This window comes from Colias philodice, chromosome 29 (assembly GCF_061535455.1).
Source record: "Colias philodice isolate Cphi_HAF_F1 chromosome 29, ilColPhil1 Martin Lab GWU primary, whole genome shotgun sequence".
Classification (NCBI taxonomy): domain Eukaryota; kingdom Metazoa; phylum Arthropoda; class Insecta; order Lepidoptera; family Pieridae; genus Colias; species Colias philodice.
This window is the reverse complement of record NC_143114.1, coordinates 6,990,556-7,014,730: the sequence shown is the minus strand read 5'-3', so window position 1 is coordinate 7,014,730 and position 24,175 is coordinate 6,990,556. Positions and strand designations below refer to the sequence as shown.

Here is a 24,175-nt window from a genome sequence, read left to right as displayed (position 1 = left end):
GATAATTCTTTTTTTATTATATTCCTTGAAGTACGAGGATGGTTTTTATGTAGAGAAAACGCAAATATGTACCACGGGCGAAGCCGGGGCGGACCGCTAGTAGTTAATAGTACAGACGTTGATAAAAAGGATATTCCGTAACAGTGCCTCTGTAATTTTAACGAAATGATTATAGAATCTATTTTTTACACTATATTTTTTTCGGTTTAATCATTTGAGAGAAAGATAGAGTTCTCATCTAGGTCATTTCTTTATACTTACTAAGACCCCAAAATAACTATAGAGCCTAAAATTAAACCCAAAATATACTCCTTAATATTTTACACAGTAACTATCTACTTTATTTCTCCTAAAAGCACCCAAAATAATAAGCACATCTAAATAATATGTAGTAATTAATAATAACAAATCTTTTTTTTTTTTACTTTTCCGTTTTTGAAGTCGGTTGTTTTTAACGTAGGTAGTTATTTTTATGTATGAAATTAGGCACAAATATTGTCTGATATATTTTAGACTGGATTAGGTCATAAGTCGTGTAACGAGGAAGACTTAATTGATACATTTTGCCTTTTTTGTACGCTGATACGGTTATCAATTATTTACAATTATTTTTTGAAGTGTCTATTTATGTAAAAAATAATGATTTAAAAGGATTTATCTTTTCTTAAGGTAACAATGAACAAATAAATACATGTTGTTTTCTATAAGTACTTACTTAGATTATAAAGCTGAATAGTTTGTTTGTTTGTTTGCTGGAACCTGCAAAATTTATTTACTTGTATTTCGCATTAAAATAACTTTTGGTATGTTGATATTGTTTTTCTTCTTGAAACATAAATGTATGAATTACTTTATTTAGTCCGTTATACTTAATTTAGTATCGAACCCAACACCTAGATTCTTCGCGCTAATCATTATACCAGGGAGGCGGTCAAAATGATAAATTCACACTTAAATAATACGGCTATGCACTTAATTTTATTTATAAACAACTAGCTGTGCCCGCGACTTCGTCCGCGTGGAATAGTGACTGTATAGTAGTTACTACTTAATTTTTGAAGTGAAAACTTCTTTAGCGGCGTTGAAACTCGCGTCAGGACACGTGACCTGATCGAAAAAGCGTAGACGAATACCATTCCAAAATATCAAACATGCTCAACGTTAATAATCAAGTATTCACTTCTGCCGGCACTCCCGGAGTGCAACCCTTCTTTTTTATTGAATTTAAAGGAAAAACACGTACTACCATAAATAATACAAAGAACTATTAGTAAAATTTATTACTAAACTGAGCTAAAAAATAAAAAAATAAATACCTAATTAATTTTCTATGTAAAATTTATTTTTAGGCACCAGAGGGGAAGGGAGCAAATTTATTTTTCTTCCTTCCTTGTATGGATGTTTTTGTTAATAAATCGTGAAGCAACTGAGCGCCGAGACAAACGTCAAAACGCAAAGGAATAGAATCCGCTATCGATACTAATAATTGACATAAGCTAATGATGTTTTGCTAAGGATTTGTTCACCCTACCAACGACGACGACGACCACAAACAAAATTTTCATCCAGTCGCAATTTAACAAAATAGTGCTAAACACAATTAGAATAAAATATTAAAATTTCCTGTCGTTCTGGTGCTTGGAATTTTTTTTTGAATGAATGAATAAATAGATTTTTCGTAGAAACGGTAGCTCCTAGAAAATCGAAAAAAATCTATTTTTTATTAATTGACCTCGAAATTTTTTTCTTCCGAGTACCAGTATGACGGGAAATTTTAATATTTTATTTTGAACAAATTTGGTCTGGATGAGAATTTTGGTCGTTGTCGTCGTCGTAATTTTGGTAGTGTGACCGAACCATTACTAAAATGTGATGAGCCTAAGTCAATAATAATTAGCGATAGCAGTTTCTATTCCATAGCGTTTATTCTAATCTCTGCCGTCTCGGCCTGCAGATCTTTCCTGTCTCACGCCTGTAGTAACTAAACCGTTTAGACCGTGCAATAAAAATTAATAAATACCATTTTAAATATTTATAAAAATAAAAAAACAAAGTCGTCGGAGCTGCCATACCATCATTATCATATCATATTTTATATTTTTTTTATAATGGTACTTAATTTTAAAGATCCTCGGGAAGTTTGTAAAATTATTGTTTATTCCTTTACATTCGTTGCGTTGGTTTTTTTTTTAATTTTTAAATTTTAAACTTCGGTTTCTTATTTTCAAGTAAGCGAGACCTACCTCCATTTTACATTCCTATATCATATTGATATCTATAAGTTTGTTGCTCCTTGACATCATCATCAACCGTGCACAAATTGTAATGGACCACAGTGACAAAAGAAGTGGTATCTTTAGGAAAAAAAATTGCCAAGGGCCAGGCCTATGTGGCTTTGAGTAGAGTTCAAAATTTCCAGTGTGTGGCTATCCTCTCGCTCCCATATCCCCCTCTTCTTTAATAGACTTTCAACCCATTCCCTTTCCACCCCTAGTAAATGGGATAACCGATTTTGATGTAAACCATATTATTATCTAATTGTACCTATATGTACACGTCATATCCTGTCGTTTGATGCTCCATTTGGTTTATTTATCTAACCACTGTCACCCCTAAAGTGCCCTATATGTAATAAACGGATGAACCGATTTCGATAAAACATTATTAATTGTAATTCACACGTTGCTCTTTCATATTTTGATATATCTACCGCTTGAGTATATTATTTGACAACATTCCATTATTGTTCATTCCCACTTTTACCGCTGTAATCTAATAGAAGCTGTAATGGATAAACCGAATTGGATAAAAATATAACTAATATTTTTTCCCACATTCCCACTTTTACCCCTATAAAGGTATAATAAATGGATGAAACAATTTTGATACACTTTATCTAAGAACCAGCGTCGGAAAATATGCTTTAACTACAGTTTTGGGTTTGGGATCGATTTAATAATTTAACCCCTGCTAATTTTTTTTACATATTTTCATTGTACAGACATCACTTTTCTAGAATTTTATTATATGTATTGATGATTGATGATTGATGATTGACCACGCGCAAGGTTACTAATTTCCACTACATCCTCACGCAAATCGCCAATTTTTATTAACATTGAATCTGTTAATAAAAAAAATCAAAAGATAACCGTACCTTATTTTATTAAAAAGCTAATAACAAATAAAGTTTTATCAAGAACTAAAGTGACCTTCTTTATAGTCTTGTAAAAGTTATCTATACATATAATAAAATCGTAGGAAAGTCAAAACTGTACATTGAATATTTTTTTAAAAGAATACATATTCCATGATCTATAATCGATATAGAAGCCAAAAATATAGTTTTTAGAATTTTTGTCTGTTTGTCTGTTTGTCTGTTTGTCTGTTTGTCTGTAAGTTTGTCCGAGCTAATCTCGAAAAGTACTGCATAGATTGACTTCAAATTTTGCATGAATATTACTAACAGGTCGAGTGAGGTTTTTTTAAACATATTATCATGCTATCACCTCCGAGGGAGGAGCTGTGAACCTTTACTTTTCTTACGTATTCCGTGTACTACGACAGCGTACAATCTAAAGACTCATGTTTAAATGTTGTTTTTGAGTAAGCCATGCTATTATCTAGCTTTATACTATAAAAACTACGTCATTTACGTAATTTGGGCAGAGAAACTGTTTAATGAATCTTAGTACTATAAAGACAAATTTGAAACAGCGCCATCTATGAGATTTCGTAAAAATCAAATCAATTTACATGTTAACACTACTGAACACAATGTTAAAAATTAATAATTTAAATATAATTATGTTAGTTATTTATTTAACTCTTTAACCCATAATAAATCTTCCCTTCCCTATAAGGTGCGCTTATAATTATTTGTGTGAATATACTACATTTTTAAAAGTGAGGGTAGATGTATATTATTTTAAGTGAAACTAGACACCATTACGGTTAATCTAATATTGATTGTGTTCATTGGTTACATTTTTAAAAATCTTCGTGTTTTAATAATTCGATCACGAGGCGGGACTCTAATACAAAAAGGTTAGTTCGTTGATAATTATTATTCCTTCATCATTTACATGTTGTTAGTAAAAAATAATATACTTTGTTAATACTTTTGTTCAGTATTTATCTATATGATTATTGCTTGGTCATTAATATATTTTCATGTCGTATACCTAATTATAAACATAAGTGTGATGTGAAACTAGCTGGATTTATTTTTACACACTCACAGTCTTATATTTTGTGTTAATGTTAATAAAAAATATATTTCCTAAATAACTATTATCTATACATATAATAAAATCGTAGGAAAGTCAAAACTGTACATTGAATATTTTTTTAAAAGAATACATAATCCATGATCTATAATCGATATAGAAGCCAAAAACATAGTTTTTAGAATTTTTGTCTGTTTGTCTGTTTGTCGGTTTGTCTGTTTGTCTGTATGTTTGACCGGGCTAATCTCGAAAAGTACTGCATAGATTGACTTCAAATTTTGCGTGAATATTACTAACAGGTCGGGTCAGGCTATAGGCCTTAAATATTATACATATTATCAAGCTATCACCTGCGGGGGAGGAGCTGTGAACCTTTATTTTTCTTACGTATTCTCTGTACTACGATAGCGTACAATCTAAAGACTCATGTTCAAATGTTGTTTTTGAGTAAGCCATGCTATTGTCTACCTTTACACTATAAAAACTACGTCATTTAAGTAATTTTGGCAGAGAAACAGTATAATATCTTAGTATATAATCTTAGTTGTATAAAGACAAATTTAAAACAGCGCCATCTATGAGATTTCATTAAAATCAAATCAATTTACATAATATTAACGCTTCTTGGAAATTCATAATTTAAATATTATGATGTTGGTGAGGTTGTTTTTTTTTAAGTTAAATAAATAATTCATATCTTCCCAGAGTCCATTTCAGGTGCGCTTATATTTCATGTGAATATATGTACTAAATTTTTATAAGTGAGGGTAGATGTTTATTATTTGATGTCAAACAAGACACCATTACAGTTAATATAGGTAATAGTAGATAACAGTGATTGTGTTCATTCGTTACATTGTTATAAATCTTCAGCTTTTTTTTTTAATTTTCGCCTTCTTGCGTTCCCACAAAAGATAAGTTGTAACTTTTGTATTTATTCTTTATAATTATAATTATATAGTTAGACTCATGTTTTATTAGTTAAAGTTAAGTATGACAAAATAAGAAAATGATGAAATTTTATTTTTATGTAGGTATAACTTTTACAAGACTATAAAGAAGGTCACTTTAGTTCTTGATAAAACTTTATTTGTTATTAGCTTTTTAATAAAATAAGGTACGGTTATCTTTTGATTTTTTTTATTAACAGATTCAATGTTAATAAAAATTGGCGATTTGCGTGAGGATGTAGTGGAAATTAGTAACCTTGCGCGTGGTCAATCATCAATCATCAATCATCAATACATATAATAAAATTCTAGAAAAGTGATGTCTGTACAATGAAAATATGTAAAAAAAATTAGCAGGGGTTAAATTATTAAATCGATCCCAAACCCAAAACTGTAGTTAAAGCATATTTTCCGACGCTGGTTCTTAGATAAAGTGTATCAAAATTGTTTCATCCATTTATTATACCTTTATAGGGGTAAAAGTGGGAATGTGGGAAAAAATATTAGTTATATTTTTATCCAATTCGGTTTATCCATTACAGCTTCTATTAGATTACAGCGGTAAAAGTGGGAATGAACAATAATGGAATGTTGTCAAATAATATACTCAAGCGGTAGATATATCAAAATATGAAAGAGCAACGTGTGAATTACAATTAATAATGTTTTATCGAAATCGGTTCATCCGTTTATTACATATAGGGCACTTTAGGGGTGACAGTGGTTAGATAAATAAACCAAATGGAGCATCAAACGACAGGATATGACGTGTACATATAGGTACAATTAGATAATAATATGGTTTACATCAAAATCGGTTATCCCATTTACTAGGGGTGGAAAGGGAATGGGTTGAAAGTCTATTAAAGAAGAGGGGGATATGGGAGCGAGAGGATAGCCACACACTGGAAATTTTGAACTCTACTCAAAGCCACATAGGCCTGGCCCTTGGCAATTTTTTTTCCTAAAGATACCACTTCTTTTGTCACTGTGGTCCATTACAATTTGTGCACGGTTGATGATGATGTCAAGGAGCAACAAACTTATAGATATCAATATGATATAGGAATGTAAAATGGAGGTAGGTCTCGCTTACTTGAAAATAAGAAACCGAAGTTTAAAATTTAAAAATTAAAAAAAAAACCAACGCAACGAATGTAAAGGAATAAACAATAATTTTACAAACTTCCCGAGGATCTTTAAAATTAAGTACCATTATAAAAAAAATATAAAATATGATATGATAATGATGGTATGGCAGCTCCGACGACTTTGTTTTTTTATTTTTATAAATATTTAAAATGGTATTTATTAATTTTTATTGCACGGTCTAAACGGTTTAGTTACTACAGGCGTGAGACAGGAAAGATCTGCAGGCCGAGACGGCAGAGATTAGAATAAACGCTATGGAATAGAAACTGCTATCGCTAATTATTATTGACTTAGGCTCATCACATTTTAGTAATGGTTCGGTCACACTACCAAAATTACGACGACGACAACGACCAAAATTCTCATCCAGACCAAATTTGTTCAAAATAAAATATTAAAATTTCCCGTCATACTGGTACTCGGAAGAAAAAAATTTCGAGGTCAATTAATAAAAAATAGATTTTTTTCGATTTTCTAGGAGCTACCGTTTCTACGAAAAATCTATTTATTCATTCATTCAAAAAAAAATTCCAAGCACCAGAACGACAGGAAATTTTAATATTTTATTCTAATTGTGTTTAGCACTATTTTGTTAAATTGCGACTGGATGAAAATTTTGTTTGTGGTCGTCGTCGTCGTTGGTAGGGTGAACAAATCCTTAGCAAAACATCATTAGCTTATGTCAATTATTAGTATCGATAGCGGATTCTATTCCTTTGCGTTTTGACGTTTGTCTCGGCGCTCAGTTGCTTCACGATTTATTAACAAAAACATCCATACAAGGAAGGAAGAAAAATAAATTTGCTCCCTTCCCCTCTGGTGCCTAAAAATAAATTTTACATAGAAAATTAATTAGGTATTTATTTTTTTATTTTTTAGCTCAGTTTAGTAATAAATTTTACTAATAGTTCTTTGTATTATTTATGGTAGTACGTGTTTTTCCTTTAAATTCAATAAAAAAGAAGGGTTGCACTCCGGGAGTGCCGGCAGAAGTGAATACTTGATTATTAACGTTGAGCATGTTTGATATTTTGGAATGGTATTCGTCTACGCTTTTTCGATCAGGTCACGTGTCCTGACGCGAGTTTCAACGCCGCTAAAGAAGTTTTCACTTCAAAAATTAAGTAGTAACTACTATACAGTCACTATTCCACGCGGACGAAGTCGCGGGCACAGCTAGTACCTACATCTATACATATAATAAAATCGTAGGAAAGTCAAAACTGTACATTGAATATTTTTTTAAAAGAATACATATTCCATGATCTATAATCGATATAGAAGCCAAAAATATAGTTTTTAGAATTTTTGTCTGTTTGTCTGTTTGTCTGTTTGTCTGTTTGTCTGTAAGTTTGTCCGAGCTAATCTCGAAAAGTACTGCATAGATTGACTTCAAATTTTGCATGAATATTACTAACAGGTCGAGTGAGGTTTTTTTAAACATATTATCATGCTATCACCTCCGAGGGAGGAGCTGTGAACCTTTACTTTTCTTACGTATTCCGTGTACTACGACAGCGTACAATCTAAAGACTCATGTTTAAATGTTGTTTTTGAGTAAGCCATGCTATTATCTAGCTTTATACTATAAAAACTACGTCATTTACGTAATTTGGGCAGAGAAACTGTTTAATGAATCTTAGTACTATAAAGACAAATTTGAAACAGCGCCATCTATGAGATTTCGTAAAAATCAAATCAATTTACATGTTAACACTACTGAACACAATGTTAAAAATTAATAATTTAAATATAATTATGTTAGTTATTTATTTAACTCTTTAACCCATAATAAATCTTCCCTTCCCTATAAGGTGCGCTTATAATTATTTGTGTGAATATACTACATTTTTAAAAGTGAGGGTAGATGTATATTATTTTAAGTGAAACTAGACACCATTACGGTTAATCTAATATTGATTGTGTTCATTGGTTACATTTTTAAAAATCTTCGTGTTTTAATAATTCGATCACGAGGCGGGACTCTAATACAAAAAGGTTAGTTCGTTGATAATTATTATTCCTTCATCATTTACATGTTGTTAGTAAAAAATAATATACTTTGTTAATACTTTTGTTCAGTATTTATCTATATGATTATTGCTTGGTCATTAATATATTTTCATGTCGTATACCTAATTATAAACATAAGTGTGATGTGAAACTAGCTGGATTTATTTTTACACACTCACAGTCTTATATTTTGTGTTAATGTTAATAAAAAATATATTTCCTAAATAACTATTATCTATACATATAATAAAATCGTAGGAAAGTCAAAACTGTACATTGAATATTTTTTTAAAAGAATACATAATCCATGATCTATAATCGATATAGAAGCCAAAAACATAGTTTTTAGAATTTTTGTCTGTTTGTCGGTTTGTCTGTTTGTCTGTATGTTTGACCGGGCTAATCTCGAAAAGTACTGCATAGATTGACTTCAAATTTTGCGTGAATATTACTAACAGGTCGGGTCAGGCTATAGGCCTTAAATATTATACATATTATCAAGCTATCACCTGCGGGGGAGGAGCTGTGAACCTTTATTTTTCTTACGTATTCTCTGTACTACGATAGCGTACAATCTAAAGACTCATGTTCAAATGTTGTTTTTGAGTAAGCCATGCTATTGTCTACCTTTACACTATAAAAACTACGTCATTTAAGTAATTTTGGCAGAGAAACAGTATAATATCTTAGTATATAATCTTAGTTGTATAAAGACAAATTTAAAACAGCGCCATCTATGAGATTTCATTAAAATCAAATCAATTTACATAATATTAACGCTTCTTGGAAATTCATAATTTAAATATTATGATGTTGGTGAGGTTGTTTTTTTTTAAGTTAAATAAATAATTCATATCTTCCCAGAGTCCATTTCAGGTGCGCTTATATTTCATGTGAATATATGTACTAAATTTTTATAAGTGAGGGTAGATGTTTATTATTTGATGTCAAACAAGACACCATTACAGTTAATATAGGTAATAGTAGATAACAGTGATTGTGTTCATTCGTTACATTGTTATAAATCTTCAGCTTTTTTTTTTAATTTTCGCCTTCTTGCGTTCCCACAAAAGATAAGTTGTAACTTTTGTATTTATTCTTTATAATTATAATTATATAGTTAGACTCATGTTTTATTAGTTAAAGTTAAGTATGACAAAATAAGAAAATGATGAAATTTTATTTTTATGTAGGTATAACTTTTACAAGACTATAAAGAAGGTCACTTTAGTTCTTGATAAAACTTTATTTGTTATTAGCTTTTTAATAAAATAAGGTACGGTTATCTTTTGATTTTTTTTATTAACAGATTCAATGTTAATAAAAATTGGCGATTTGCGTGAGGATGTAGTGGAAATTAGTAACCTTGCGCGTGGTCAATCATCAATCATCAATCATCAATACATATAATAAAATTCTAGAAAAGTGATGTCTGTACAATGAAAATATGTAAAAAAAATTAGCAGGGGTTAAATTATTAAATCGATCCCAAACCCAAAACTGTAGTTAAAGCATATTTTCCGACGCTGGTTCTTAGATAAAGTGTATCAAAATTGTTTCATCCATTTATTATACCTTTATAGGGGTAAAAGTGGGAATGTGGGAAAAAATATTAGTTATATTTTTATCCAATTCGGTTTATCCATTACAGCTTCTATTAGATTACAGCGGTAAAAGTGGGAATGAACAATAATGGAATGTTGTCAAATAATATACTCAAGCGGTAGATATATCAAAATATGAAAGAGCAACGTGTGAATTACAATTAATAATGTTTTATCGAAATCGGTTCATCCGTTTATTACATATAGGGCACTTTAGGGGTGACAGTGGTTAGATAAATAAACCAAATGGAGCATCAAACGACAGGATATGACGTGTACATATAGGTACAATTAGATAATAATATGGTTTACATCAAAATCGGTTATCCCATTTACTAGGGGTGGAAAGGGAATGGGTTGAAAGTCTATTAAAGAAGAGGGGGATATGGGAGCGAGAGGATAGCCACACACTGGAAATTTTGAACTCTACTCAAAGCCACATAGGCCTGGCCCTTGGCAATTTTTTTTCCTAAAGATACCACTTCTTTTGTCACTGTGGTCCATTACAATTTGTGCACGGTTGATGATGATGTCAAGGAGCAACAAACTTATAGATATCAATATGATATAGGAATGTAAAATGGAGGTAGGTCTCGCTTACTTGAAAATAAGAAACCGAAGTTTAAAATTTAAAAATTAAAAAAAAAACCAACGCAACGAATGTAAAGGAATAAACAATAATTTTACAAACTTCCCGAGGATCTTTAAAATTAAGTACCATTATAAAAAAAATATAAAATATGATATGATAATGATGGTATGGCAGCTCCGACGACTTTGTTTTTTTATTTTTATAAATATTTAAAATGGTATTTATTAATTTTTATTGCACGGTCTAAACGGTTTAGTTACTACAGGCGTGAGACAGGAAAGATCTGCAGGCCGAGACGGCAGAGATTAGAATAAACGCTATGGAATAGAAACTGCTATCGCTAATTATTATTGACTTAGGCTCATCACATTTTAGTAATGGTTCGGTCACACTACCAAAATTACGACGACGACAACGACCAAAATTCTCATCCAGACCAAATTTGTTCAAAATAAAATATTAAAATTTCCCGTCATACTGGTACTCGGAAGAAAAAAATTTCGAGGTCAATTAATAAAAAATAGATTTTTTTCGATTTTCTAGGAGCTACCGTTTCTACGAAAAATCTATTTATTCATTCATTCAAAAAAAAATTCCAAGCACCAGAACGACAGGAAATTTTAATATTTTATTCTAATTGTGTTTAGCACTATTTTGTTAAATTGCGACTGGATGAAAATTTTGTTTGTGGTCGTCGTCGTCGTTGGTAGGGTGAACAAATCCTTAGCAAAACATCATTAGCTTATGTCAATTATTAGTATCGATAGCGGATTCTATTCCTTTGCGTTTTGACGTTTGTCTCGGCGCTCAGTTGCTTCACGATTTATTAACAAAAACATCCATACAAGGAAGGAAGAAAAATAAATTTGCTCCCTTCCCCTCTGGTGCCTAAAAATAAATTTTACATAGAAAATTAATTAGGTATTTATTTTTTTATTTTTTAGCTCAGTTTAGTAATAAATTTTACTAATAGTTCTTTGTATTATTTATGGTAGTACGTGTTTTTCCTTTAAATTCAATAAAAAAGAAGGGTTGCACTCCGGGAGTGCCGGCAGAAGTGAATACTTGATTATTAACGTTGAGCATGTTTGATATTTTGGAATGGTATTCGTCTACGCTTTTTCGATCAGGTCACGTGTCCTGACGCGAGTTTCAACGCCGCTAAAGAAGTTTTCACTTCAAAAATTAAGTAGTAACTACTATACAGTCACTATTCCACGCGGACGAAGTCGCGGGCACAGCTAGTACCTACATAAAAATAAAATTTCATCATTTTCTTATTTTGTCATACTTAACTTTAACTAATAAAACATGAGTCTAACTATATAATTATAATTATAAAGAATAAATACAAAAGTTACAACTTATCTTTTGTGGGAACGCAAGAAGGCGAAAATTAAAAAAAAAAGCTGAAGATTTATAACAATGTAACGAATGAACACAATCACTGTTATCTACTATTACCTATATTAACTGTAATGGTGTCTTGTTTGACATCAAATAATAAACATCTACCCTCACTTATAAAAATTTAGTACATATATTCACATGAAATATAAGCGCACCTGAAATGGACTCTGGGAAGATATGAATTATTTATTTAACTTAAAAAAAAACAACCTCACCAACATCATAATATTTAAATTATGAATTTCCAAGAAGCGTTAATATTATGTAAATTGATTTGATTTTAATGAAATCTCATAGATGGCGCTGTTTTAAATTTGTCTTTATACAACTAAGATTATATACTAAGATATTATACTGTTTCTCTGCCAAAATTACTTAAATGACGTAGTTTTTATAGTGTAAAGGTAGACAATAGCATGGCTTACTCAAAAACAACATTTGAACATGAGTCTTTAGATTGTACGCTATCGTAGTACAGAGAATACGTAAGAAAAATAAAGGTTCACAGCTCCTCCCCCGCAGGTGATAGCTTGATAATATGTATAATATTTAAGGCCTATAGCCTGACCCGACCTGTTAGTAATATTCACGCAAAATTTGAAGTCAATCTATGCAGTACTTTTCGAGATTAGCCCGGTCAAACATACAGACAAACAGACAAACCGACAAACAGACAAACAGACAAAAATTCTAAAAACTATGTTTTTGGCTTCTATATCGATTATAGATCATGGATTATGTATTCTTTTAAAAAAATATTCAATGTACAGTTTTGACTTTCCTACGATTTTATTATATGTATAGATAATAGTTATTTAGGAAATATATTTTTTATTAACATTAACACAAAATATAAGACTGTGAGTGTGTAAAAATAAATCCAGCTAGTTTCACATCACACTTATGTTTATAATTAGGTATACGACATGAAAATATATTAATGACCAAGCAATAATCATATAGATAAATACTGAACAAAAGTATTAACAAAGTATATTATTTTTTACTAACAACATGTAAATGATGAAGGAATAATAATTATCAACGAACTAACCTTTTTGTATTAGAGTCCCGCCTCGTGATCGAATTATTAAAACACGAAGATTTTTAAAAATGTAACCAATGAACACAATCAATATTAGATTAACCGTAATGGTGTCTAGTTTCACTTAAAATAATATACATCTACCCTCACTTTTAAAAATGTAGTATATTCACACAAATAATTATAAGCGCACCTTATAGGGAAGGGAAGATTTATTATGGGTTAAAGAGTTAAATAAATAACTAACATAATTATATTTAAATTATTAATTTTTAACATTGTGTTCAGTAGTGTTAACATGTAAATTGATTTGATTTTTACGAAATCTCATAGATGGCGCTGTTTCAAATTTGTCTTTATAGTACTAAGATTCATTAAACAGTTTCTCTGCCCAAATTACGTAAATGACGTAGTTTTTATAGTATAAAGCTAGATAATAGCATGGCTTACTCAAAAACAACATTTAAACATGAGTCTTTAGATTGTACGCTGTCGTAGTACACGGAATACGTAAGAAAAGTAAAGGTTCACAGCTCCTCCCTCGGAGGTGATAGCATGATAATATGTTTAAAAAAACCTCACTCGACCTGTTAGTAATATTCATGCAAAATTTGAAGTCAATCTATGCAGTACTTTTCGAGATTAGCTCGGACAAACTTACAGACAAACAGACAAACAGACAAACAGACAAACAGACAAAAATTCTAAAAACTATATTTTTGGCTTCTATATCGATTATAGATCATGGAATATGTATTCTTTTAAAAAAATATTCAATGTACAGTTTTGACTTTCCTACGATTTTATTATATGTATAGATGATCATAATTAAGTTTTCCCAATATCAAGTAAAATGGAATAAAATATATTGCTGTTTCACTCTCAAGTTATTAAGATTCAGTCAAAGCATACGCTATCGGCTATGCGATAGCGAAGCTATACGCTACAATTAAAATTACTTATTGCCCTACAAAAACGTACGGGTTTATTTTTATAACTTTACGTCGCCGTTTAAGCACGAAAGCTCATCGAAAATCATCAGCTCAAAACGACGGAAAATTATTAGGGCGACAAAAGATAATTCTTCACAATGGGCGGCGCGTGTTGGGCGAGTAGAGGCAATCACGATAGTGTAGAGGGCCTGTCTATGATCGACCGTCATTGTAGAGTTTATTTATAATCGTCGCAATGGCGACAATCATCGACGATCATTTGTTGGGCTAACTCTGCCCATTGTAAAGAGGGCCTTTCATTTGCAGCTTTTGTTTTTACCTTTTTTCAGTCAACATGCAAGCTCTGAGTGATCACGCCCGCTAGTAAATTATTAGCTAGCTGTATAACCATGACCTTACTATTAATATTATCCATACATATATTATTTCGTAAATATAGTACAAGTTGATGAACCGGTGTGTCGAGTCGTGTGTTGTTTTTCCTCATGTTGGATTGTTGTATTGGTAAATATATTATTATTTATTATTATATGTGTAATTAATTTGTAATTACAATGTTTTGTGAGTATAATATGTAATTAAATCTATTAGATTTATGTATTTGTATGTAGTATTCTATTTATTAGGTACATAAACATTATGTACAATGTACCTACATATTATTTCTTACGAAGATGTGATGTTGTTATGTTGTCATAGCGAATTTTTAAAAGTTCTTACAATAAATGTAGTAATGTTTTTCCTTATTTAAGAAGTTTGATTAAAAATTAGTATTTTTTTTACTTTTAACAAAAAATATATTTTGTAATGCTATCATTGAGATAATATTAATAGGAGACGACACCGCCTACATCACTTATGTTCCACTCAACATACGTCATGTGACGTATGTTGAGCGGTATTTTTTAATGGTTTTAAAGTGAAACGCATCAAACATGCCTTCGTGTGAGTTACGATATTGCACAAATAATACAAATAATACGGAAAAGTGCAAAGGAATAACTTTCATCGTTAAGTACCTAACTAAATAATAATTTTTAAAACTTAGTTAGAGCAAAAAAATGGCGCACAGATTTTGTTCGTGGTGTCTCCTCCATACGTAGTAATATTACATATCTCAATGAATGCTATTCAAATTAGCACCTCTTATGGGTAATAATATTATTTTATAGAACTAAAGATTGAGTAATATTTAAGAATCAAATACAGTTCTGATAGTTTACTAAAACAATAATAAAAAAAAGACGGGTTGCACTCCGGGAGTGCCGGCAGAAGTGAAAACTTGATTATTAACGTTCAGTATGTTTGATATTTTGGAATGGTATCCGTCTTACGCATGGAATATAAGGGCTTAAAAAAAATCCATCTTACGCTTTTTCGATCAGGCCACGTGTCCTGACGCGAGTTTAAGATTTTATACCCAACGCCGCTAAAGAAGTTTTCACTTCAAAAAAGACGGGTTGCACTCCGGGAGTGCCGGCAGAAGTGAAAACTTGATTATTAACGTTCAGTATGTTTGATATTTTGGAATGGTATCCGTCTTACGCATGGAATATAAGGGCTTAAAAAAAATCCGTCTTACGCTTTTTCGATCAGGTCACGTGTCCTGACGCGAGTTTAAGATTTTATACCCAACGCTGCTAAAGAAGTTTTCACTTCAAAAAAGACGGGTTGCACTCCGGGAGTGCCGGCAGAAGTGAAAACGCGCGTAGTAGAGAGGGGATAGCTGTCTACTCTCCATCCGTCTTACGCTTTTTCGATCAGGTCACGTGTCCTGACGCGAGTTTAAGATTTTATACCCATTACAGAAAAAGTGCTCAACGCCGCTAAAGAAGTTTTTCTTCAAAAATGTTTAGTTGAATTGTGTTCCTTCTCTTTTTTGCAGTCGATAAATGTCTAACTTTCACGGTTCACGATATTCTGACGGACGGACAGACAGACAGCAAAGTCTCAGTAATGAGGTCCCGTTTTATATTTTCGGTACGGAACCCTAAAAAAGTACATTACTATAATAAACTTAATATTTTTCACATGGACACATGCGACGTCGGGGCGGATAACTAGTTATATTTATAATAACAAAATAATGATAACAAGGCCAAGGGTTTTTGGGAATTCCATATCATATCATTAATAAACACTATTGATAATTGCATTAATTTTAAAATAATGTCATAGCATATTATTTTGTCTGTCTGTTACGCTTTCGCAGCTTTTGGATGAAAATGAAAATAGCTGAATGAAACTATTTTCAAAAGTCATCTCTAATGTTTTAAAATTTCTAAGGTTGATGGCAGTTTTTGAAAACCATGAATATAGTTTAATTCTAATTTATTAAGCCCCTGAACCTTAATATTAGTTAGCTTAGAGGATGTACCTAGTAGGCAAAGTGTATTATTTAGCCGTTTACAAATGCTCGGCATTTTGTAATATGTCGAGAATTCGTAATCAGAAATTTTTGGTTTGGATAAGGGGGTGGGTTAAGTTAGGTTTGTGTTTCTTAAACTACACAGAAATAGGAGCCTCGCGAAGTGGGGCTCCTTCGGCTCGCGACCGTCTTTTTTGTAGAATTTTGGAAAAAGTAAGTCCTCAGCATTTTACAAAATGCCGAGCATTTGTAAACGGCGAAATAATACAATTTGCCTGCGACAGAGACACAAGGGAAATCGCGAGCGTGAGCGTGCAGGCTTTCCCGCGCGTAATCTGAACGCGCGATAGAGAGCGCGTCTAAAGGCCGCTAATATTAATCATTTCTATTTCCTCCTTCCAGAAATTAGGCGAATTACAGAATTAAATTATTTCAACAAATTGGACCATGATGTGGAAGTAAGTATTCATGTATATTATTTGAATGGTGAGACTATAGTAACGGTTGTTTATAATTTACATTCAATTCTGTACAGATACAATATTTGAGTCGTGAACTACCAAGAAATTCGTACACCGATCCTGTTAGCTATATAATAATTTTAATAAACAAATTATGAATATAAGTTGCTCGTCAAAAGTAACTTATTTTAAGTTTTTATATACAGGGTGGCCCGTTTACAGTGGTCCAAAAATTTTTTTCAGCTTGAGAGCATCATGAGTAATCATTTAAAACATACTTTAGTTCAGCGAAAACTTATGGTTTAGAAATTATGATTTTTTTTTAAATAATCCGGAGTTTCAATATTTTTGACACAAAACCATTCTGTTATGAAAACTACTGGACCGAATTGAATGAAATTTGGTATAGGTATAGCGCAATAACCTACCTAATGCGCTATAGGCTCGTCTTGTGTAAATAATTAGGCCGCATTTTTTTATTTAAACTTTTTCTGTAGTTTTTTGAATTTCTCGGCAAAATATTGATTTTTCGAAAAAATCAGCAAAAAGCAAAAAGCCACTTGAATTTTCCTGTAGACTTGAAATGTGATTTTGTGTGACGATTTTGGTAATGGTTTGGTTAAAAGGTATATCGAGTCTATTTCTATGTCTATGGTTAATTCCTCAATTTAATGAGTAATTCCTCAATTTTGAGTTTGAGTTTGAAAGCTAAAAATATTAAAATGATTTTACAGTAGTGGTTATTCATAGGTCACGGTTTCCGTCTCGAAGGACCAAAAAAAAGGAAGGATTCAGTAACAAAGGATTCTTGTTATTATTACAGATACTCAGTGTTCGGCGTAATCGCCTTGCTAGTAAATATTAACTGTCAAAATTCAGATTTAGCAGACGCCATATTTAGTGAAAGTTCATGTAAGTATTTCTTTGTATAATGAAGTGTAAATAAAAAAATGTTGTGTGGTTTTATGAAACCACGGTAAAAGTGAAACTGTTCGAACGGTTCCGAACACTGCTTTGTGTAGAGCATGTCGCGTGACGGTCGGCTGCCGAGTAGGTATACCTACTCGGCAGCCGCGATACACGCGACATGCGCTACACAGACCAAAAAGTTTGAGACGATGTAATAAAAGTTTCACTTTAAAACTAGTTTTTTTAATATACTTACACACATAACAATAAATTGGTATGCCTCTTTCTTACACCAAATAAAAAGAAATCCTTAACATCAATATTAATTCGTTTGAATTAACAGTTATGACGTCACAACATGGCGGTTAATCGATCCTATTCTTTGTTGTATCACAGAGTATTAATCAACCGAACTCAATTGAACTGTATTTTTGGTTTGATATCTAAATCCTGCCAGAAGGCAGTAGCATCCTTTTTTGGCGCACGGAACCACACATTAATTTGATAGTTTTATTATTATTTTATTTTACTTTTTTGTTTCCTTTTTTTTCTTTAAATATTCCTCATATTCATTTGTAATGTTTATTGTTGTGTGCTTGTGTGTGTAGAAATAAATGCTTTCTTTCTTTCTTTCTTCTTTCAAAACTTGCGACTGGTCGGACCGATTTTAATATTTTTTTTTAATTTGAAAATAATGCGTTCCTATCGGTGGTAAATTTTAAAAATATGTAATGACGATTCGAAAGTGCTTCTAAAAGAAGTCTAATTGAATAAATGAATGTTTGAGTTTGAGTCCCAATTTCCAGTTCTGACAATTTTCAGGCATTTAGTTTAAAAAATATAATAATTGTTTGTTGACAGTAGAAAACAGAACAGTAGATCAAGCGCAATGCAACACCATAGAGGGGGTGACGCAGGGCTGCTGGGAGTGCTACCTTTGTACACACCACTCGGTTGACTACCATAGGGCGAAAGAACACGATATCAATAATTTGACGTAAGTCAATTTTTAAACTTTTGACACCTGTCATGTCATTTAAGGAATCCGCTTGGTTCCGCACAACGAAAATAAAAATCGAAACCCTAAAGCGCGTCACACACGGTGAAGATACTATAATATTTTATCTTAAGATACTGTTATATTTTATATTACAGTATCTTAACGCATCCGGTATCAGCGTTCTGACCATCATTTTTCTTTTTGTCATTGCGTACTAAGACCCCTGTAGAACCGCCATCCTGTTACAAATGACGACCCACAAAATTTCGCGTCATTTTCCTATAATATTCAATTTGTTATCCGTCTGTATGTCAAAACCATTTTTCTCAAGAACACGTGGAGGTATATGAATAAACTTCTAAGCTAACGCAATCAAAATATACAGCTATTTATGCTGCAAATTTTCGCAAATTTCGACATTCGCAAGGGAATGAAAACCTACAGGGTAATTCCCATGAACATAGAACCTTGAACTTTACAATTTACTATATTAACTTTTGTAATGACAATTTCAGGCTGTTCAAAGATGACTGCACTGCTACTGAAGTGTGCTGCATCAACCAACAGGATCTCAATGACTATCGGTAACTTTGAATAGCCTTCTTTATAATATGTGTATTCATAATTCAACACTAGCAATCCGCCCGCGGCTACGCCCGCGTTTTCAAAGAAAAACCCGCATAGTTCCCGTTCCCTTGGGATTTCGATTTCCGGGATAAAACCTATCCTTTGTGTTAATCCAAGTTACCGTCTATATGTGTGCCAAATTTCATTGTAATCGGTTCAGTAGTATTTGCGTGAAAACCATACATACATCCATACATAATTACAAACCTTTCCTCTTTATAATATTAGTATAGATAATTGAGAGAGTTAGGTGACGATTTTGGTGTGTTTGAATCATGCCAAAGAAGTTTCACTTCTGACACGTGTGGATTTAAAGGAAATTTTATGTAGAATATTTTCCTAGGTGATGCTTTTTGTGCAGGTTGTAGATTTATGAGCGAAAATCTAAAAAAAGGCAGGAGCCTTTTCTAGAACTTTTTCAAAGGATTGAACCCCCCTAAAACCTTAGCTCACCCCCATAACTGTAGCGATTTTCGAAATTACACAATTTATTTCCGCTAATTTTACTAATTTTCTCGGACATGAGGAAATTTTAAAGAAAAAAGAATATAAAATATTCCTTAAAAATTTCTCATATATTTCGTTGTTTTCAGGTCAAATGATAAATGCGGTGTAGACAATCCGGAAGGCAGGCCGCGCAGGGTGCGACCATCAGTGCATTCTATACTGCAGGGACAGTATCCGTGGCGGGCTTGGGTTTATATGTATGTTTATCATCATCCCCATACCATAACGTCTTAGAGCAGTTTTATTTCCAGTGTGGAAAAATGACAGAGTTAAAAAGGACGTCTGTCCGCCTCCTTGGTACAGTGGTTGACGCGTGAGCGTTGAACCGAGGAACCGAAGTCCCATGTCCCCTAGTGGGGTAAGGGGCAGATGCCTTATACATCTGTTTCACTGATCGAATATCTTTAGGGACAAGTAAGTGATCAGCCTACTGTATCCTGCCAGACCGAGACATTTTGTTCTTCGTCTCCACCGGGAATCGAACCCCTCGATTCTACGGTCACGCGTCAACCACTGTACCAAGGATAATCTTTTAATCTATAAGTATTTCTTTAAAATAATTATTACAGTGACGACATGTTCCTCTGTGCCGCAACATATATCAACGAAGCAGCACGTGCTCTGGTCACATTGGCCAGCTGTGTTAATGGCTACCCTATGAAGGATCTTGTAGTGACATTTGATAAGGATGGCGACGAACAAACCAGCGTGCAGGAGGTTATTATACACCCGGAGTATAATAAAAGTGAGAATGCATCATTTGTTTTATAAGTTCGGTAATAAATAAATTATTAATCATCATAGTAACAACCCTCGCTATTCGTGCGTGCTCGCATTTATTAAAAATACTTGCGGCCAAATTTTGACTGGCAACCCCGACGATATAATATATGCTCGTTTATAAATATACATAAAATTTTGGTTTCATAAGAAAACTATGAACGAAGTTATCCTGCGGTGGGATACTATCTTCAATTTTTTTTAGACACATAGAAAAACTAAAGTCTTAGTCTATATCTTATTCTAGCTAACTATATCCCACATTTCATTGAAATCGGTTCCGTAGTATTAACATGAAAGAGTAACAAACACCCATCCATCACAAACTTTCGCATTTATAATATTAGTAGGATTTTTCTGTAAATACCACCACAGGACAGTTCTTTGGCATATTATGATATTATATTATGTATAATAGTTATAGATATAAGTTACATATCTTCTTATATATAAAAATGAATCGCAAAATGTGTTGGTAAGCGCATAACTCGAGAACGGCTGAACCGATTTCGATAATTTTTTTTTATTATATTCCTTGAAGTACGAGGATGGTTTTTATGTAGAGAAAACTTAAATATGTACCACGGGTGAAGCCGGGGCGGACCGCTAGTATCTTATATATAAAAATGAATCGCAAAATGTGTTGGTAAGCGCATAACTCGAGAACGGCTGAACCGATTTCGATAATTCTTTTTTTATTATATTCCTTGAAGTACGAGGATGGTTCTTATGTAGAGAAAACGTAAATATTATGTACCACGGGCGAAGCCGGGGCGGACCGCTAGTCTTATATATAAAAATGAATCGCAAAATGTGTTGGTAAGCGCATAACTCGAGAACGGCTGAACCGATTTCGATAATTCTTTTTTTATTATATTCCTTGAAGTACGAGGATGGTTCTTATGTAGAGAAAACGTAAATATTATGTACCACGGGCGAAGCCGGGGCGGACCGCTAGTTATGTAATATTAACATGATTTTAAAAAAGCAACTATGGAGTTTCTTGCCGATTCTTCTCCATAGATACTTCTTTCCGAATCGGTGGTAAATGATAAAAATACTTATGTAATGACGATTCGAAAGTGCTACCACAGGTGCTACTAAATAGTAGTCTAATTGAATAAATGAATGTTTGAGTTTGAGTTTGAAATAAATATTTATTTATATTTTATTCCAGCGAAACCTCTGAACGACATTGCTATAATAATCCTCGATCCGTCCGATTCTCTGCCCCGGACAGCCACGGAGGCCTGCGTGCCGCAGTCTCCGGTGAAGTTTGGAAAGTCCTGCATCAGCGCTTCGGAAGATAATTTAGAAGTACTTCTTATTTTGTATTGTAGCATAATAATTAATAACATTAAGGGCCGATTTTTCAATGCTTGGATAAAACTTATCCGTCCAATAAAGTATTACACGATAATATTAATTGTCACTTAAATTGTCAAATACGGGCAATTAGAATACGTTATTAAAATGGCAGTTTTAGGCGCGGGTCAAACACAAGCGGGGCGGGCGCGGGCGTGCCATAAGCGCACCTCTTGAATCTGTTCTGCCCCCCTAGACAAGTGGCTTTCTATTAGCGTAACGTTCAATAGAATAGATTATGAATGTATGAGATTGACGTTTGATTACGACGACGACGACGATTGATTACGTCAATCTCATACATTCATAATCTATTCTATTGAACGTTACGCTAATAGAAAGCCACTTGTCTAGGGGGGCTGATTCTGATTATGAGCAATCGTAACTTATATTCTATATCTGACGACGCGGTTGGCGCAGTGGTAAAGTGCCTACTGAGCCGACGGTCCCGGGTTCGATCCCCGGTCAGGGCAAATATTTGTGTGATGAACTCAATTATTTGTTCTTGGGTCTGGGTGTTATTATCTATATATGTATTTATAATATTATATTTATCGTCGCCTAGTACCCACAACACAAGCCTTAATTGAGCTTACTGTGGGACTAGGTCGATCTGTGTAATAATGTCCTATAATATTTATTTATTTATTATATTCCAGGTGAACAGCAGAATACCGCTACAATCACGGTGTAATAGCACCCTCTTGCACCCATCGCTCATGTGTACGGTGTCACATAAGGACGCGTTTAGACCAGAACTGGGCGGTGGTCTGTTTTGTTTGGAGGAGGTAATAACCACTGCATTGTATAAAACAAAGAGTACCTTACTAAGAATATACGAACATAATAAAGATAAAATAATAATAGTTTAAAAAAACTAAAAAACACGCTTTTTATAGAAAACCGAACTAAAAAATAGAAAATTTTATCAAATTAGTGTATTGTCATCGGTCCTCAATAAATCTACAAAGTTTGAACGAAATCTGACCGTTTAAAGTGGGTCAAAATCGCGCCCAAAGAAGTCGGTTACAAACATACAAACATACAGGTGAAGCTAATATAAAGCGTGTAAAAATCTCACTTTCCACCGTCTGTGTGTGTGTGCGTGTTTTTCATTTTATTAATTCTACAATGATCAAGTAACTTTATTTTTAATATCTTCTCTGTATTGTCCTTTTATCTTCCATAACATAATAACTTTCACGGTACATTTAAATTAGGTATGTTTTTTTCTTTTCAGGAATTGAACAATTTCCGATACATATTATATGGGATTTTGATTGACAAAATCGAGAACATACATATGTATTCCAACGTGACGAATCACATGGACTGGTTGAAAACTAAAATAGATGTGTATTTCTAAAAACTGTTTAAAACCTATTATTGTTTTTTATTTTGAATCCTCCTGTATTCCCTGATAATCATGCATCATACAAGTATGTACATACTTTAGAAATAATCTAATTTAAAATTCGCGTTTTTCTGATTATGATTCTGAATAACATTGTAATTGTTATTATAAAGATTAAGAGTTTGTTTGTTAGAATGTGCGAATCTCAGGAACTACTTGTCCGATTTAAAACATTATTTCACTGTTAGTACATTTATTCGAGGAAGGCGAGGAAGGAGGCTATATATCATCACGCTAAGACCAATAGGAGAGCAGCAATGCGGGGCACACCTTTTTTTTTTTTTTTTTTTTTTTTTTATAGTGGAGAATGCATTTAGGCATACCCAGGGCACTCGGGGGAAGAGCCCTGGGTTATGTCGGACTCACCCTGCTGAGTGCACGGTCCTACCGACTAAACTCCACTGTGTTCCGCCGTGCCGCTTGACGGGGCCGCGGGTATTCGGTAGAACCGCGTCCGCAGAATGCGGGGCACACCTAGTTAAGAATAAAATAGCTTTCTAATGGTCAAAAACTTTTCAAAACAAGTCGAGAAAACAAATCGGGTAAACCGCAGGCACAGCTAGTCTAAGACAAAAATGTAAATTCTGATTTACATTGTAATAATTATATGAATCTGATTCTACTACTACACGCAAATCTTTTGTGGATGTGTAGATTCATTTGGTTCTGTTACTCCGAGAGAAATTTATCTCTAAATAATATAAAACAATGTCGTTTTTTTCTGTCTGTCCCTATGCATATTTAGAATTTTAAAATTACGATACACATAGGTCATATTATATCTGAATTATATAGA

General features: G+C 32.7%; 2 protein-coding genes and 1 long non-coding RNA gene across 4 annotated transcripts in view; all 3 read left to right on the top strand.

Moving 5' to 3' along the window:
• LOC149476073 (uncharacterized) overlaps window positions 1-24,175 on the top strand; it is a 359,309-nt gene that overhangs the window by 276,349 nt on the left and 58,785 nt on the right. The gene's annotated exons all lie outside the window — the stretch shown is intronic.
• LOC149476080 (E3 ubiquitin-protein ligase COP1-like) overlaps window positions 1-24,175 on the top strand; it is a 143,251-nt gene that overhangs the window by 111,806 nt on the left and 7,270 nt on the right. The window lies entirely within an intron of this gene.
• Window positions 14,381-23,348, top strand: LOC149476082 (transmembrane protease serine 11B-like protein). 2 transcript variants are annotated; one of them, XM_089712680.1, is made up of 10 exons: window positions 14,417-14,452; window positions 16,719-16,774; window positions 17,601-17,689; window positions 18,548-18,683; window positions 19,202-19,270; window positions 19,907-20,017; window positions 20,390-20,565; window positions 21,778-21,917; window positions 22,625-22,753; window positions 23,206-23,348. In XM_089712680.1, exons 2-10 carry the CDS (start codon window positions 16,764-16,766, stop codon window positions 23,329-23,331), a joined length of 987 nt encoding a protein of 328 aa, XP_089568806.1. In that variant the 5' UTR covers window positions 14,417-14,452; window positions 16,719-16,763; the 3' UTR covers window positions 23,332-23,348. The 2 variants fall into 2 exon arrangements, with proteins under 2 accessions (XP_089568807.1, XP_089568806.1); XM_089712681.1 differs by lacking the exons at window positions 16,719-16,774; window positions 17,601-17,689; window positions 18,548-18,683 and having other exon boundaries at window positions 14,381-14,452.

Coding starts and splice junctions, on each gene's coding strand:
- LOC149476082 (XM_089712680.1), top strand. Junction 17,690..18,547: donor CATATTTAGTGAAAGTTCAT/GTAAGTATTTCT, acceptor GTTTGTTGACAG/TAGAAAACAGAACAGTAGAT. Junction 20,566..21,777: donor ACACCCGGAGTATAATAAAA/GTGAGAATGCAT, acceptor ATTTTATTCCAG/CGAAACCTCTGAACGACATT.